This window comes from Anomaloglossus baeobatrachus, chromosome 3, assembly GCF_048569485.1.
Source record: "Anomaloglossus baeobatrachus isolate aAnoBae1 chromosome 3, aAnoBae1.hap1, whole genome shotgun sequence".
Lineage (NCBI taxonomy): Eukaryota > Metazoa > Chordata > Amphibia > Anura > Aromobatidae > Anomaloglossus > Anomaloglossus baeobatrachus.
Window position 1 is genome coordinate 231,576,990 of NC_134355.1, and position 18,740 is coordinate 231,595,729.

The 18,740-nt window shown below is 36.5% G+C and overlaps 1 protein-coding gene across 2 annotated transcripts in view; it reads left to right on the forward strand.

The window, feature by feature from the left end:
* The window catches only part of NUP133 (nucleoporin 133), a 584,654-nt gene that overhangs the window by 426,213 nt on the left and 139,701 nt on the right, over window positions 1–18,740 (forward strand). For both annotated transcript variants that reach the window (XM_075339754.1, XM_075339755.1), the window contains exons 19-20: window positions 12,954–13,087; window positions 14,874–15,032. In XM_075339754.1, the coding sequence (XP_075195869.1) occupies window positions 12,954–13,087; window positions 14,874–15,032 (293 nt within the window). The remainder of the gene's footprint in view (window positions 1–12,953; window positions 13,088–14,873; window positions 15,033–18,740) is intronic.

The following is an 18,740-nucleotide window of genomic DNA, read 5'->3' on the forward strand; positions in this document are numbered from 1 at the left end:
GTAAATATACAATAAACTATGCAGGAAGTGGGGGGAAATAAAACCGTTTTCAACTAAAATGTACCAAATAACATTTGTGCAGTCTATGAATTTGTTCTAAGAAATCATATGGCCTCCATTAGATCCTCCTTCATAGAAGACCTCAAATCTGACCTAATTATTTTAAGGCTAGAGAACAACCTATCTACAGTAACTTGGGCTTGTTGCAAAGCGGTGACCACATGGGCAACATCTCTAACAATTTCAGGGTATAAAGTAGAAGTATTTTTTAGCTGGATATTTTCACGGATGCCCATAAAATTTGTCAATTTAGATATAGTAGTATGGGTACAGAGAAATTATACAATAAAAACTCCTAAAACTTAACTTTTACTAGAGACATTTTTAAAAGACCAATGGTCCCATAAAATCAAACATAAAGACACACATATAGAAAAAACATAAGTGTTGGCTCATAAATTCAAAACAGAGACCACACTCATGTAAGGCACAGTTATAGTAAATTTTTCCCCAGAGACTCCACCATAGAGTAATGTGATGGTAGTACTCAATTATTTTCCAAATGCCCCTCCTAGGGGAATCGCCCCTCCGGATAGGCTAAGAAATACAGTATGGGGATAAAGATAAAGAGGAATAATTGGCAAATTGCCCAGAAGATTTTTCCAATTTGAGACAGTAATAATGAAGCAGATATCAACATAATGTAGCACCATCTGCTAGTATAAACATGGAAAGGTCTCACCAATCGTAAATGCAGGACCGATTCTTGGCGTAAGACTCCAGGCATCAGGGTTGACTTTCCATAGTATTAGTCATTCCCTGTCAGTCTTCCCCAGGAAGCAATTTCATATGGGGTTAAAAAAAACATCCCTTTGTAGTAGTTTATTTGCAGATACATTTTTCTCCTGGTACTCCCTTGGGAGAAAAATTTAGCTGCAAATAAAGTACTAGAAAGGGATGGTTTTTTAACCCCATATGAAATTGCTTCCTGGGTAAGACGGACAGGGAATGACTAATACTATGGAAAATCAACCCTGATGCCTAGAGTCTTACGCTGGGAATCGGTCCTGCATTTATGATTGGTGAGACCTTTCCATGTTTATACTAGCAGATGGTGCTACATTATGTTGATATCTGCTTGATTATTACTGTCTCAAATTAGAAAAATCTTTTGGGCAATTTGCCAATTATTCCTCACTTTATCTTAATCCCCATACTGTATTCCTTAGCCTATCCGGAGGGGCGGTTCCCCTAGGAGGGGCATTTGGAAATAATGAGTACTACCATCAGATTACGCTATGGTGGAGTCTCTGGGGAGAAATTTACTATAACTGTGCCTTACTTGAGTGTGGTCTCTGTTTTGAATTTATGAGCCAACACTTATGTTTTTTCTATATGTGTGTCTTTATGTTTGATTTTATGGGACCATTGGTCTTTTAAAAATGTCTCTAGTAAAAGTTAAGTTTTAGGAATTTTCATTGTATAATTTCTCTATACCCATACTGCTATATCTATAAAGTAGTAGTCCTTATCCTGTAGTAATGTGCCCATCCTTGTCCCCATCCTGTACTAATGTGCCCATCCTTGTCCACATGTAGTAATGTGCTCATCCTTATTTCCATCCTGTAGTAATGTGCTCATCCTTATTTCTATCCTGTAGAAATGTGTTTATCCTTCTTTCCATCCTGTAGTATTGTGCCCATTTTTGTCCCCATCCTGTTGTATTGTGCCCATTGTTGTCCCCATCTTGTAGTAATATGCCCATTCATGTCCCAATCCTGAAGAATATGCCCATCATTGTCCCTATCCTTGTCCCCATCCTGTAGTAATGAGCCCATCCTGGTCCTTATCCTGTAATAATGTGCACAGCCTGGTCTGTGCCCATCCTTGTCTCTAGAAATAAAAAATAGCGCTATGAGAAGCACCCGTGGCGACAATTTGATTATAGTATATGAAAGCTTCTCACCTGATTAGGTTGTGCGCCCTCGCACAACCTCGGTGATGATCATGTAGATCCTCTGGAGGATATGGGGTTGTCACGGCTGATGTTAACCGATTAAGCTGGGTAATCCTGGGGAGATGACCGCTCCTAGTTCCAGGTTCACCGACTCTTGAGATCCTGGAGCTGATTACGGTCGTGAGTCTTCCTCTCAAAGTGTTTGGAATATATTGGAGCTATTACCATCAGCAGCTATTAGAACCGGAATCCCAGAGAGGGAGTAAAGTCTATGGATAGTAGTTGATGCCGGTCTTTTTTTAGCGCTAGTAATAGATCTAATAACTCAGGTTGTCTTTAAGAATAGATTATGCTTTATTTGTGACAGTAAAGTCAAATAAAATAAAGCTCTTGTAGACACAACGCGTTTCAGCAGGAATATACTGCTTTCCTCAGGTGTAGCAAGAGCCATTATACTTTAAATTTATAGATAAAACAGTCTCACCGATGGGGCTTAAGGGTGTGTCTTGTGTTCAGACAATTTTAACCCTTTTAGTACCAAGTAAAACTATATTATTACATATCAAATAAAACTGTGTTTTTTATATAATAAAAGTAGTTAGTTGAATTATAAAAAATAATAAATAATTGATTAAATAAAATTTTTATATATAAATAGAGTCGGATGTAATATAAAAATTTTTAAAAATATTTAAATAGGGCAATTTTTATCTTAAAAATATAAATATATACATCTGTGTAAACATGTATCATTAATAACTAAGGAGGCCAGGGATCTTCTAGTTTATCTCCTATATATTATATCAAATTGCATTTATAATGGTTTTTACATATTTTAGTTAAAAATTCTTCTTAGTCTTAACCATATACCTTCATATATAAACCATACATATACAAAATTAATATTAATTTTCAGTATTATAAATTGTCATTATTCATTTATATAAAAATGCTAATATTATTATTCTTATTAATTCTTTTATAGATTTATATTCAAATGTTACCCAGAAATATAAATAAAATTTATTTTTAATTTTTAATCGATTTTTTGTATAATTTTTTATTTTTATATATACATGTAATCTTATACCCACTTATCTGTGGTCTTATATATTCTTGCTTATATGCATATATGATTACCCCAGGTATTACGTTTTTTAATATTTTTATTATTGTTATTATTATTTTGCAACGTTATCTATCATTATATTATGACCTTCGGGGGTCAATGTGCCCAATTTAAAAATCCAATAACTTTCTCTTTTAGTAAGTTTAATTATTGCTTGTGGATCTTTTTTATCCACACAGTCTATGATGGTAAGTTTCATCATTGGATTTTTATTATGCACACTATTGTAGTGTCTTGAGACACTATGTAGGGGGTAGCCATTTTTTATATTATATCGATGTTTATTCAGACGTGCATGCATTTCCTGAATAGTTCTTCCTACATATTGGGTACCGCAAGGGCACTCAATCAGGTAGATTACATATGTAGAATGACAATCAAATCTCTGTTTTATTGTAAACACTTCCTTTGTGGTTTTAGACATGAAGGTTTTTTTATTTCCTGTAATTACCTGACAGCATAGACATCTTGTTGTATGGCATGGGTAACAGCCCCATGTATTAGGATTATTAATATTGACAGTTATTGGTTTTAAAAGAGTGTTACTTGGTGCAATTAAATTGCCTAAATTCTTGTTTCTTTTATATATAATAATTGGTTTTTGTGGTATATGGTCTGTTAGTATAGGGTCTCCTTTTACTATAAACCAGTATTTGTTAATCAATCTCTCAATTTGAGTTCTGGATTGACAGTATGTAGTGACAAGGCTCCATTTGGATAGTTTGGTTTTTTCATCTTTTTTCGGGGCATCCATTTGTTTTGGTTGTACACATGATTCCTGAGTTAGGGAATTTGCTTTCTCATAGGCATCCTGTATTAGTTTCTTGGGGTATCTTTTTTCGAGAAATCTATGTTTGAGGATTTTGCATTCTTTATTATAATCGATATCTGTTGTGCAGTTTTTCCTAATTCTTCGGTATTGTCCGTAAGGTATATTCTTGATCCATCTAGGTAGATGTCCGCTATTGTATTTTAGATAGCTGTTTACATCCACTGATTTAAAATGGGTGGATGTTGTAATTAGTCCTACTTCATTTAAATTAATTTGTAGATCTAGGAATTGTATAGTTTTATTAGAATAGGTAGCCGTAAATGATAATCCCCATTCATTCTTATTAATATCCTCTATGAAGTCCAATAATTTCTCGGGGGGGCCCTTCCATATAATGAACAGATCGTCTATAAAACGACGGTAATGTATTATATTTTCCTTGTATCTGGATTGCCCGATGGAGACGGTTTCAAATGCACCCATAAAGATGTTGGCATAACTGGGTGCGAAACGCGTCCCCATCGCGCAGCCTCTAATTTGTTTAAAAAAGTCACCCTCAAAGGTGAACACATTGTTCTCTAAAATAAATTCAATCGCCTTTATTATAAATTTCCGTTGGGGTGTTGAAATTTCTCTGTCATTTAATAATGTTTTTTCAATAGCTGACAAACCCCTACTATGTGTTATATTGTTATACAAAGAACTGACATCCATTGTGAGAAGTAAACTGTTTTTTAGGGGAGGTAAAGTTAATAGTTCCCTAATCAATTGTGTTGAGTCCTTTAGATAGGACTCTAACTTTAAAACATATTCTTGTAAAAACAAATCCACAAAATGGGATAAATTACTAGTTATAGAATTAACCCCTGAGATTATTGGACGTCCTGGTGGCTTCAAAGGGTCTTTATGTATTTTCGGTAGGAAATAAAAAAATGGCACTGAATAGTTAGTGATATCAAGGAATTTTTTCTCTTTTTTGTTTAATATTCCTTGTTGTGAGGCATCTTTTATGATCTTGCCGTATTCCTTTAGAATCTGGATTGAGGGGTCCTTATCTAGGGGTAAATAATATTCCTTATCACTTAAAATTTTCTTGCCCTCCTCATGGTACCAAGTCCTATCCATAACTACTATCCCTCCCCCTTTATCCGCTCTTTTTATAATAATATTTTTATTTTTTTGTAATGTAATTATAGCTTTTTGTTCATTTTTTGTGAGATTATTTTTCATTCTTTGATTCGGGAGGGATCTAATGTCCTTTAGTATTAATTGCTGAAATGTTTCTATGTGGGACCCTTTATGATGCAATGGGTAGAAATTACTCCTTAGATTTCTTGGATTTACATGTTTAATATTTGGTTGGTTTATATCGATTGTATCTTGTTTTATTGTGGAGCTTTGGCTTGATCTTCCTTTTTCTTCTATTAAAAAATGTCTCTGAATAGTGATCTTTTTGAAGAAATCATTTAGATCTAAATAAAATGAAAAATTGTCCAGTCCTGTGGTTGGACTGAATGATAAGCCATGGCTCAAAAGTGATTTCTCATCATCCGTTAAAATGTGATTGGAGATGTTAAAAATCCCTATTTTATCTTTTTGTTCATTTATATCCTTTTTGTCTCTGTTGAGTAATTGTTTGGTTGGTTGGTCTATTGTATTTTTGTTTTTTTCTGAATTAATTCCTGATCGTTCATCTCTTTTTCTCTGGTTACGTCTTGATCCTCCTCTGCATCCTCTCCTGTTCTTTTTCTTTTGGAGTGGCGTCCTGGAGCCACCCGAAAATAATGGGTGATTTTCATAGTATTAAGGTTAGTTAGTTTGTCCAGGCTCGTATCTCTTTGATTATCTATAGATTTATTTAATATGGAAGGGGAAATATCAGATAATAAGGGTTCTTGTGGATCATTTTCTCCGTGTGTTGTAAAAATTGATAGATCAAGCAATTGTATGCTAGTTTCGTCATTTAAGGTGGGTTTGTTCATAATGTTACTACTACTATTAGTAACTAATTCTTTATTAGATATCCCTTCCCCAGCTAGAGTGCTAGCTCTTTTCTCACTAAATGATATTATCGGAGCTTTTAAACTAGTTCTCAAATCCAAATTAGTATAGTTCTTACTCCTAATCGGGGTAAATGGAAATTCGGGAGTAGGATTGTGTATTAATTCTGTGATTTTATTGTCAGGCTCGTTATTAATAGTTTTACTCATTTTAAGTTTAGATTTATGAGCTTCATAGTGCTTCCTCTGTTTTTCCGATGTCAAGCAATTTAACGAGTCTTTACTTTTTATTTGTTTAATCATTTCTCTATTAGTTTTAATATTGTTTTTATCTTTATTTTTATTAGTATTAGAGTCTCTAGTCATTTTTTCTCTTGTTTTAGTTGTATTACCAGAAATGTCATCTAGTATTCTTGGATTAGTGGAATTAGTAGTGATTTCCATATTCTCACTATCTTTATTATTTTCATATCTATCCTTTATATAGTTAATGGCTTTTTTCTTTATTATTTCCTCTTCATATTTGTTTAATGTTATTTTAAGGATAAGATCTATTTCTTTATAATCATAGGATAATGAGTAAAGATTCAAGGTATGTTTTAAATTATTCAATTTTTTTAAAGCTTTTTCAATTTCTATATTATTCTGTCCTATAATCATTTTTAATAATCCTTGTGAGCAATTCTTTAAATAATCTTCCCATTTATTTGTAAAATTCATGTCATTAGGGAAAGGTGATTTATAATTTAGTGTAAATTCCGTTGGTATTAGATTTTCTAGTAAATATTTTTCAAGAAATAATTTATTAAGGTGGTGTGTAATCTCTAATTTACAGTTCCATTCGTAATCGGAGAAGAGGTCTGCCATATTTTTCCTATCGATCTCATTTAATCTAATGTTCTCATCCTCATTTATTTCTTTATTAAATGATTGGTTACCTAGTATATTTGAGATTAAGGATTCCCTATGTGCTAGCCTGTTATTATTAAAAAAATCCATGTTAAAAGTATTAAATAGATGTTCACAGATGTCCTTGTAATTACAATCTTATATATAGATGTGTATAGGAAATTATTAGTTCGCAAATGTCCTCTTAGTTCAAGATTTTCAGAATTAAATTTCTTCTTGGTGAAAACGTAGTCTTTACTTATAAACGTGATATGTGTATATCCTGATGCTTGGTCTGATATTTGCCTTATTATTTCAATTTTTTCAAATATTTCAATCCTCGGGTGCCTTCAAGCAGCTTAATGGGGTAATCCCACGCTTGATGCGTTCGCTTGGTCACTAGAAATAAAAAATAGCGCTATGAGAAGCACCCGTGGCGACAATTTGATTATAGTATATGAAAGCTTCTCACCTGATTAGGTTGTGCGCCCTCGCACAACCTCGGTGATGATCATGTAGATCTTCTGGAGGATATGGGGTTGTCACGGCTGATGTTAACCGATTAAGCTGGGTAATCCTGGGGAGATGACCGCTCCTAGTTCCAGGTTCACCGACTCTTGAGATCCTGGAGCTGATTACGGTCGTGAGTCTTCCTCTCAAAGTGTTTGGAATATATTGGAGCTATTACCATCAGCAGCTATTAGAACCGGAATCCCAGAGAGGGAGTAAAGTCTATGGATAGTAGTTGATGCCGGTCTTTTTTTAGCGCTAGTAATAGATCTAATAACTCAGGTTGTCTTTAAGAATAGATTATGCTTTATTTGTGACAGTAAAGTCAAATAAAATAAAGCTCTTGTAGACACAACGCGTTTCAGCAGGAATATACTGCTTTCCTCAGGTGTAGCAAGAGCCATTATACTTTAAATTTATAGATAAAACAGTCTCACCGATGGGGCTTAAGGGTGTGTCTTGTGTTCAGACAATTTTAACCCTTTTAGTACCAAGTAAAACTATATTATTACATATCAAATAAAACTGTGTTTTTTATATAATAAAAGTAGTTAGTTGAATTATAAAAAATAATAAATAATTGATTAAATAATACGATACGAGCCTGGACAAACTAACTAACCTTAATACTATGAAAATCACCCATTATTTTCGGGTGGCTCCAGGACGCCACTCCAAAAGAAAAAGAACAGGAGAGGATGCAGAGGAGGATCAAGACGTAACCAGAGAAAAAGAGATGAACGATCAGGAGTTAATTCAGAAAAAAACGAAAATACAATAGACCAACCAACCAAACAATTACTCAACAGAGACAAAAAGGATATAAATGAACAAAAAGATAAAATAGGGATTTTTAACATCTCCAATCACATTTTAACGGATGATGAGAAATCACTTTTGAGCCATGGCTTATCATTCAGTCCAACCACAGGACTGGACAATTTTTCATTTTATTTAGATCTAAATGATTTCTTCAAAAAGATCACTATTCAGAGACATTTTTTAATAGAAGAAAAAGGAAGATCAAGCCAAAGCTCCACAATAAAACAAGATACAATCGATATAAACCAACCAAATATTAAACATGTAAATCCAAGAAATCTAAGGAGTAATTTCTACCCATTGCATCATAAAGGGTCCCACATAGAAACATTTCAGCAATTAATACTAAAGGACATTAGATCCCTCCCGAATCAAAGAATGAAAAATAATCTCACAAAAAATGAACAAAAAGCTATAATTACATTACAAAAAAATAAAAATATTATTATAAAAAGAGCGGATAAAGGGGGAGGGATAGTAGTTATGGATAGGACTTGGTACCATGAGGAGGGCAAGAAAATTTTAAGTGATAAGGAATATTATTTACCCCTAGATAAGGACCCCTCAATCCAGATTCTAAAGGAATACGGCAAGATCATAAAAGATGCCTCACAACAAGGAATATTAAACAAAAAAGAGAAAAAATTCCTTGATATCACTAACTATTCAGTGCCATTTTTTTATTTCCTACCGAAAATACATAAAGACCCTTTGAAGCCACCAGGACGTCCAATAATCTCAGGGGTTAATTCTATAACTAGTAATTTATCCCATTTTGTGGATTTGTTTTTACAAGAATATGTTTTAAAGTTAGAGTCCTATCTAAAGGACTCAACACAATTGATTAGGGAACTATTAACTTTACCTCCCCTAAAAAACAGTTTACTTCTCACAATGGATGTCAGTTCTTTGTATAACAATATAACACATAGTAGGGGTTTGTCAGCTATTGAAAAAACATTATTAAATGACAGAGAAATTTCAACACCCCAACGGAAATTTATAATAAAGGCGATTGAATTTATTTTAGAGAACAATGTGTTCACCTTTGAGGGTGACTTTTTTAAACAAATTAGAGGCTGCGCGATGGGGACGCGTTTCGCACCCAGTTATGCCAACATCTTTATGGGTGCATTTGAAACCGTCTCCATCGGGCAATCCAGATACAAGGAAAATATAATACATTACCGTCGTTTTATAGACGATCTGTTCATTATATGGAAGGGCCCCCCCGAGAAATTATTGGACTTCATAGAGGATATTAATAAGAATGAATGGGGCTTATCATTTACGGCTACCTATTCTAATAAAACTATACAATTCCTAGATCTACAAATTAATTTAAATGAAGTAGGACTAATTACAACATCCACCCATTTTAAATCAGTGGATGTAAACAGCTATCTAAAATACAATAGCGGACATCTACCTAGATGGGTCAAGAATATACCTTACGGACAATACCGAAGAATTAGGAAAAACTGCACAACAGATATCGATTATAATAAAGAATGCAAAATCCTCAAACATAGATTTCTCGAAAAAAGATACCCCAAGAAACTAATACAGGATGCCTATGAGAAAGCAAATTCCCTAACTCAGGAATCATGTGTACAACCAAAACAAATGGATGCCCCGAAAAAAGATGAAAAAACCAAACTATCCAAATGGAGCCTTGTCACTACATACTGTCAATCCAGAACTCAAATTGAGAGATTAACAAATACTGGTTTATAGTAAAAGGAGACCCTATACTAACAGACCATATACCACAAAAACCAATTATTATATATAAAAGAAACAAGAATTTAGGCAATTTAATTGCACCAAGTAACACTCTTTTAAAACCAATAACTGTCAATATTAATAATCCTAATACATGGGGCTGTTACCCATGCCATACAACAAGATGTCTATGCTGTCAGGTAATTACAGGAAATAAAAAAACCTTCATGTCTAAAACCACAAAGGAAGTGTTTACAATAAAACAGAGATTTGATTGTCATTCTACATATGTAATCTACCTGATTGAGTGCCCTTGCGGTACCCAATATGTAGGAAGAACTATTCAGGAAATGCATGCACGTCTGAATAAACATCGATATAATATAAAAAATGGCTACCCCCTACATAGTGTCTCAAGACACTACAATAGTGTGCATAATAAAAATCCAATGATGAAACTTACCATCATAGACTGTGTGGATAAAAAAGATCCACAAGCAATAATTAAACTTACTAAAAGAGAAAGTTATTGGATTTTTAAATTGGGCACATTGACCCCCGAAGGTCATAATATAATGATAGATAACGTTGCAAAATAATAATAACAATAATAAAAATATTAAAAAACGTAATACCTGGGGTAATCATATATGCATATAAGCAAGAATATATAAGACCACAGATAAGTGGGTATAAGATTACATGTATATATAAAAATAAAAAATTATACAAAAAATCGATTAAAAATTAAAAATAAATTTTATTTATATTTCTGGGTAACATTTGAATATAAATCTATAAAAGAATTAATAAGAATAATAATATTAGCATTTTTATATAAATGAATAATGACAATTTATAATACTGAAAATTAATATTAATTTTGTATATGTATGGTTTATATATGAAGGTATATGGTTAAGACTAAGAAGAATTTTTAACTAAAATATGTAAAAACCATTATAAATGCAATTTGATATAATATATAGAGATAAACTAGAAGATCCCTGGCCTCCTTAGTTATTAATGATACATGTTTACACAGATGTATATATTTATATTTTTAAGATAAAAATTGCCCTATTTAAATATTTTTAAAAATTTTTATATTACATCCGACTCTATTTATATATAAAAATTTTATTTAATCAATTATTTATTATTTTTTATAATTCAACTAACTACTTTTATTATATAAAAAACACAGTTTTATTTGATATGTAATAATATAGTTTTACTTGGTACTAAAAGGGTTAAAATTGTCTGAACACAAGACACACCCTTAAGCCCCATCGGTGAGACTGTTTTATCTATAAATTTAAAGTATAATGGCTCTTGCTACACCTGAGGAAAGCAGTATATTCCTGCTGAAACGCGTTGTGTCTACAAGAGCTTTATTTTATTTGACTTTACTGTCACAAATAAAGCATAATCTATTCTTAAAGACAACCTGAGTTATTAGATCTATTACTAGCGCTAAAAAAAGACCGGCATCAACTACTATCCATCCTTGTCTCTACTCTTTCTTTCTCTCTCTCTCTTTTCTATGAGAGCAAGTGGAAAGATGTTCCTGAAATCTGGTCAAACTGTTTGCTATGGGAATTGAATCTTTCCCTGCAGCAATGCTTTGCTGCTCCATGTTGTCCAAATACTTTTCAAAATTAAACTCCTCATCTAGTGAGGATGAATATACGGCAGCAGTAGCACTGGCAGGATCCAAGTCATCTTGCTCTTGGCCGTCCTGTAGCCGCTCATCCTACTTATTATGTATATAAAGTGCAGCACAGATTCATCTTGACTAAAAGTCGAGATTCTTCAATAAGGAATAGAACAGATATTTATAGAACATTTCATAACTTTCCAAAATTCTTTTAAACAATATTCAGCACATTACTACAATGAACTGCTGTACCCAATTTATTATATATTTTCGGAGTCGGTGCATTTTATGCTGACTCCACCAAAATGAACACCGACCCTCTGACTCCACTGCCCTGATATCTACTATTGAATACTGTCTGAAGGCCAACTCTATCACATTAGGGGCTGATCACCTTGGAACCACCAAAGACTATGGCTCAATCTTCCGGACGTGTACATATCCTAATCTGGATGGCGTTAAAACAGCCTGCAATGTATCAGTTACCAGAAAGACTAATGTATTGATTTGCGGAGCTGCACAGCTCCATCAATAGAATAGTGGCAACAGCCGGGTTCTGCACATCGCCCCCTATTTGAATAAATAGGAAGATATGTGCAGTACCCGGCCACAGCCTCTATGCATGACATGTATTGTACCTCATTATCAGCAGGCACAGTTATTGCATCCCTTAGTTTATGTGCACACGACGACTTTTTTAGACCAGTTCCACATTAATTTTTTCCGTATTTTTGAGCTGTTTTTAAGGGCTAGCACACACGACGAGTAGAATGTGATAACAAAATCGCTTTCCACTCTGAATAATATTACTCTATGGGGCAGCTCCCATGAGCGATTTTTTTCTCTGCCCTAATCGGACTGAGGAAACAATCGCAGCATGCTGCGGGGTAGTATGTGATCCTGTTTCACTCGCACCAATTCAAGTCTATGGGGGCAAGAGAAACATTACATTGCACTCGCATTACAGCAGAGTGCAATGCGATTCTCTCATCAACTGGCAACGGAGGAGGTAGGGAGATAAATACCTCTCTCCCCTCCGCAGCATCGGCCCTCCCCTCCGCAGCTGTGGTCTGATCGGAGGATCAGACCACAGTCGCATGACACTTGGCTCTTGCTGTGCTGCAGGTGTTAGCAGAGTGTCATGCGACCACTCGCACTAAACCCCGTGTGGCCTCAGCCTTCGAAAGCCATAAATAGGCTAATAGAAGCGGTCTGACCATACTCTCACCTGTTGTGGAATGGCCCACTAGATTATATGCAGTAAAAAATAAGCAAGCCACCGACTACCAAAAACGACCAGGAAAAACACCGCCAGCATTTGTCTGAAACTTCACCTTCATAAACTAATCATTTACAATCGGCATCTACAAATTGCTATGTGCACGTTCCCTTATACTTCCAACATGTTAATGTAGAAGGAAATGCAGGGAATGTTCTAATACAGCCCACTATTGAATAACTTGCATCTTGTATTTCCTTCTGTTCTGCAGTGACGCTGGGTCAGCATCAGTGGGCATCGAGTCTTGCTGAGAAATTTTGTGACTTTGATGTCTTGGTGCAAATATGTGAACTCACTGACAATCAGAACAGACTTCAGCGTTACATGGCTCAGTTTGCAGATCAGGTTTGTGTGTTACTCATTAATACCTTATCCCTGCAGATTTTTATTTTTTTTTTTTTTAGTAGCATTTGCGTTTTTGTCTCCCATAATGCAGTCATAGTTTTATTTTTCCTTTAGGTTGCTATTTGTTAACTTGTTTTTTGAGAGACAAATTGTTTTTCATCTATGCCATTATTTTTTCCATACAATGTGCTGGAAAGCAGGAAAATAAAATTCTAAGTATGATGATATGGTGAAAGAAAAATCCAATTCTGCCATGGTTCTTGGGGGTGGGGGATAGAGAAAACTTGTATAGTTTTTTTTTATTAACTTAAAGATGTTGTCCGAGACTTTTCTATAGATAGATTATCAATATCTGTTTGGTGGGGGTTCGCCAATTGGCAGTTCCCGACAGAAGCCACAGTGGATTTGTGTTGAAAAACAGCTCCTTCAATAAAATAGTGGCCACAGCCTGGTAGTGCTCACCACCGCCTATTTACATCAATAGGGAGTATATATGCAGTACCACAGCCTCTATGCAGTTGATGGAGCTGTGCTGAGCAACTTGGCACATCCGGCCAGCACTGGAAACATCTTGTCACTGAAGAACCCCTTTAAGTGGTAAAGGAAAAAAAAGGGGGTTGTCCTTCCATTTTCTGAGACCCGTAACGTTTTTATTTCTGTCGATTGAGGGGTTTGAGATATAGTTTTTTGCTTGGTGAGCTAACAGGTTTATAATACCAACATTTTGAGTGCAGTTTATTGCATTTGTTTTAAGGAGTGGTGACTAGAAAACCTCCGATTCTAGTGGCTTTTAACATATATAGGGGTATATTAATATTTTTATAGACCTGATTGAATGCGAAGATACAAAAATGTTTCATTTTTTAATTTCTGTATTTTTAATTGGGAAAAGGAGGGATGTGAGTCTAAGGCTGGGTTCATGTAGTGTTTTCTTCTACAGTCACTGGCTCTGCTGAGCTTACATCGGACCTCCTCACAAATTGGGATTTGAGCATGTGCGGCAATGGGGCCATTGACCATAATGAAGCACACTGAGTCACAGTGTGCTTGTTGTGCACTATTTTCGGCCACATATACCTATTGGAGGCAGGCAGCAAGATGTACTTGACTACTTTTTTTTATATTGTATTTATTTTTTTTTAGTCTTTTCAGAATACTTGAACCTGTAATTGTCTGTCTTCTACTATGTACTCCAATAACACAATATGGCCGAGCTTTACAAGAGTGCCAAGATTAAGTGACAGAGGCCTCTGGCAGGCCATGGTAGCCCATCGGGGCTGATTGAAGCTGGCATACGCAAGCACAGTCAACTACTTAATTTGAACGCCAGTGAAAATGACAGTGACATTTACATGGTGAACAGCAGCTCAACTTGGGCGACACTGTAATATAACTGGCATCTACCATGTATGTAGAGAGTTCAGCTCCTGAACATGCGCCACACAGCTTCACCCCAGCAATGGCGTACTTACATGTACATTTCCATATAATGGTTGTCTGAGACTATGTTGCTCAGAAAAATGAACATACACACTTCTCAGTTTCTTTATGGGTCAGAATGATGAGATGCTTGGAAGAGTGAAGTACAACATTTCCTTAAATGTGTCCCTGCTTGTAGTTTTTCCCAGGCAAGGTCAGCTAATTGCCTGAGTTTTTTCAGCCACTGATCCCAAAGCGATCAGCTTGATATTCTCTTTACTTGGCATTTTGAGCTCCTAAAATGTTGTCTATGTAAATATGGGTTCTTGTTGCCATTATTTATAACTCTTTCACTTGTATAATTCAGAATTTTTCAGATTTCTTATTTCGCTGGTATTTGGAAAAAGGAAAACGCGGAAAGCTTTTATCACAACCAGTTTCTCAGCATGGACAGTTGGCGTCTTTCTTACAAGCTCACGAGCACCTTAGCTGGTTACATGAAATCAATAGTCAAGATTTTGAAAAGGTGATCATGATTGCATTTTCTCACAAATGGGCATTCTGGATTTCCAATATAATGTATACCAATTTTTAGCCGCTGGGTGGAAATCCTCTGTAATGAAGCAAGTCTTGTCCTCATCCTATGTCATTTTCTAGATTAGCTTAAAGTAAAAACTTTAAATTCTTCATATCCAGCACAATATATGTAGATCAATATCCTTCACTACTATTATTCTTTAGTTTCAAAGGTATAATTAAGTCAGACTGTAACATGTATTCCTTTTGCTCTTTTCAAGTTTAAAGCTCATTCAGATGTCAGTTTTTCTCATCTCTGATAATCTATGAAGGTGTTCACATATTCTATTTTTTTTTTCCTAAGACCAAGTAGTCCACACAAAAGCATGGAGACTTCTGATTTTGATTAGGATCAAACCCGAGCTTAGGTGTTCGTATCAAACACAGATTTTACAAAAAAAAAAAAGACAGAATGAGAGAAAACAAAGAAATGGGCTAAAAAATATGTAAGTGGTGACACCAATGTGAGATGGATAATAAATACCAATTAGGCCTTGTGCGCACTAGGCGTTTTTGCTGCATTTTTAGCGGCGTTTTTTACCGCGTTTTTGTGCTGAAAACGCAGTGACATTGCTTCCCCAGCAATGTCTATGGGTTTTCAGAAGTGCTGTCCGCACACAGCGTTTTTTTGTAGCTGCGTTTTTGTGGTGACCACAAAAATGCAGCATGTCAATTATTTCTGCGTTTTTCACCCATTGAGTTCAATGAGATGTTCAACAACGCAATGAAAAACGCATATAGCTGCGTTTCTATGACTAAAAATGCAGCTATAAACGCAAGGTGTGGGCAGTATAGTGACGTGTACAGGAAGAGGATTCCTTCTGTTGGTAAACACAGAAGCGTGAATCCTCCCGGTACCGTCACCGCTGCTTCCACAACCCGCCCGGTGCCATGTCAGCTCCGTGCGGCGCCATGTCTGGGCGGGAGGTGGAGGCAGCGGCGAAAACAAGTGTGAACAGTAGAAAAAACAAAATGTCATATATACTCACTTGTCTGCAAGGTTCCGGTGCCATGCCCGCTCCTGTCCCAGTCCCGCTGCTCTGGCTGTGTGCAGTCTCCCCGGGGCACGTACGAAGCTTGCAGGACCTGGTGGTGGATCACCTGATGCAGTCACCTGACGCATCAGCTGATCGTAATTCTCGCGGTGTCGCCGGCTTTTTCGCGCCCGGCCGACTATCAGCTGATCCTGCCGTCAGGAGACTTCATCAGCTGATTACCGGCAGCTGCTGCAGCGATGGGACAGGATCAGACTCTCATCCGATCGCCTCAGGAGCTGCCGGTAATCAGCACAGACGTGAGTATTTATTTATTTTTTTTTTTTTTTTGCACCGATGCATCAGCTGATTGTATAATCGGCTTTTATACAATCAGCTGATGTGTGATGTGCTTCAGCCCCTAGAACCTGACACATCATCTGATCGCTTTGCCTTCCAGCAAACCGATCAGATGATATTGGATCCGGATTGGACGGCGTGGGACCCTTGACCCAGGATTACTGCGGAGGGGGGTTCTTTATTTCAATAAAGATGGAGTCACTAATTGTGTTGTGTTTTATTTCTAATAAAAATGTTTTTCTGTGTGTTGTGTTTTTTTTTTATCATTACTAGAAATTCATGGTGGCCATGTCTAATATTGGCGTGACACCATGAATTTCGGGCTTAGGGCTAGCTGATAATATACAGCTAGCCCTAACTCTATTATTACCCAGCGAGCCACCCGGCATCAGGGCAGCTGGAAGAGTTGGATACAGCGCCAGAAGATGGCGCTTCTATGAAAGCGCCATTTTCTGGGGTGGCTGCGGGACTGCAATTCACAGCAGCTGGGGTTGGGGGCAGCCTGTACCTGCCTGCTGTACCCGGCTAGCATAGAAAAATATGGCGAAGCCCACGTCATTTTTTTGGGGGGCAAAAAACTCCTGCATTCAGTCCTGGATGGAGGATGCTGAGCCTTGTAGTTCTGCAGCTGCTGTCTGCTCTCCTGCATACACTAGTTCTGCAGCTGTCTGCTCTCCTGCATACAATGAACATTTTGAAGAAGGAAATGACATCAGACCTTTTTTTTTTTCATCAACAATCTTTAATGGTATTGTGCACTGATTAAAAACGCAGCAAAAAACGCACCAAATCGCGGTAAAAACGCATGCGTTTTTATCGCGTTTTTTTTTAGCCGCGGGTGCGTTTTTTGAGACAAAAACGCACATAAAAACGCAGCGTGAAAAAAACGCCTAGTGCGCACATACCCTTACTGTGGACTAAATAAATCCATCCAGCCAAACAGACAAGGATTCACTAGCAAACCGAAATAAGGTCATAAATATTAAATCAATATTTTATTGTAATACAGTTAAAATCAGATAAAGACATAAATTCACATGATACAATACCAACAGGGGCAGATGCCCAATTTATTTGAAAAAAGTTAAAACAATGGACCAGAAAGCAAACACCAGGTAAGTATATAATAATAACCTCAATGAAATAATAATGATGATGATGATAATAACGATTGATTAAATCACCAGAGTGAAAACACCAGATGTAACATAGACAGGAGACTAGTAATATCTGGTTAGGGCACTAGAGGACATATGACTAATAAATTGCCCACCCCGATACGTGTTTCTACGTACCTTCGTCAGGGTGGACAATGCACACTTTATGTAGACCACCACTAGGTAATTGAACCTCTTTATCTCTTATCTACATCTACAGTGGAACCTTGGTTTACGAGAACAATCCGTTCTGGGAGTGTGCTTGTAAACCAAGTTACTCGTTTAGCAAAGCAAAATTTCCCATAGGAAATAATGGAAGCTCAGACAATTCGTTCCACAACTTGATCAATGTTAATCCCGGTCCCCTATTGTGCCATTCCACACACACGCGCACACACACGTATTATGCTCGCCTTACCATCTGCTCCCTCGCCAGCCTCCTGGTTCTTGTAGTCCGCCGGTACAGGATGTGTATCGGGTAACCATCGTGACCGATGCCGGACCTTCCGCTGCCAGAGCGCTGACGTCAAAGGCATGAGCCGCTTGTCTCTGATTGGCCAGTGTGCTGCCTTTGAGAAGCAGCTGACAGCGGAAGTTCCTCCATCATCGCGATGGTTACCCGCTACACACCCTGTACTGGCGAACTACAAGAACCAGGAGGCCGGCGAGGAAACGGAAGGTAAGGTGAGCATAATATGTGTTTGTGCGGACTGCAAGAGTGGGTCAGCGCGGTAAAAGTATGGATTTGGAAGTGTGTGGTGAGTATTTCTTCATACAGCAAAGATTGCTCGTAAACTGAGTTACAAATTTACAGCAAGCTTTGCTCGTATAGCGAAATACTCGCACACCAGGTTACTCGTAAACCGAGGTTCCACTGTATTTGTTTGCTCACTTTGTCTCCAGGTGTCCAGCTCTGCATGCTGCTATACCTGTTACATATCCCTGCTAATGTGCATTAATTTTTGGGTATGACTGATTATCCATCTATATATTTATTATTTATATGATTTGTTGCTGCTATGCACTAGTCACTATGCATCTTTATGTGCAGTAGCTGCTATGCATCAGTTACTTTGTACTAACATTTTTTCGTTACTCTTCCTTTCTCATGCTGCTTACGCACCTTCTATCTCTGAGCATCAGTTTACATTGACTTTCATCACCACG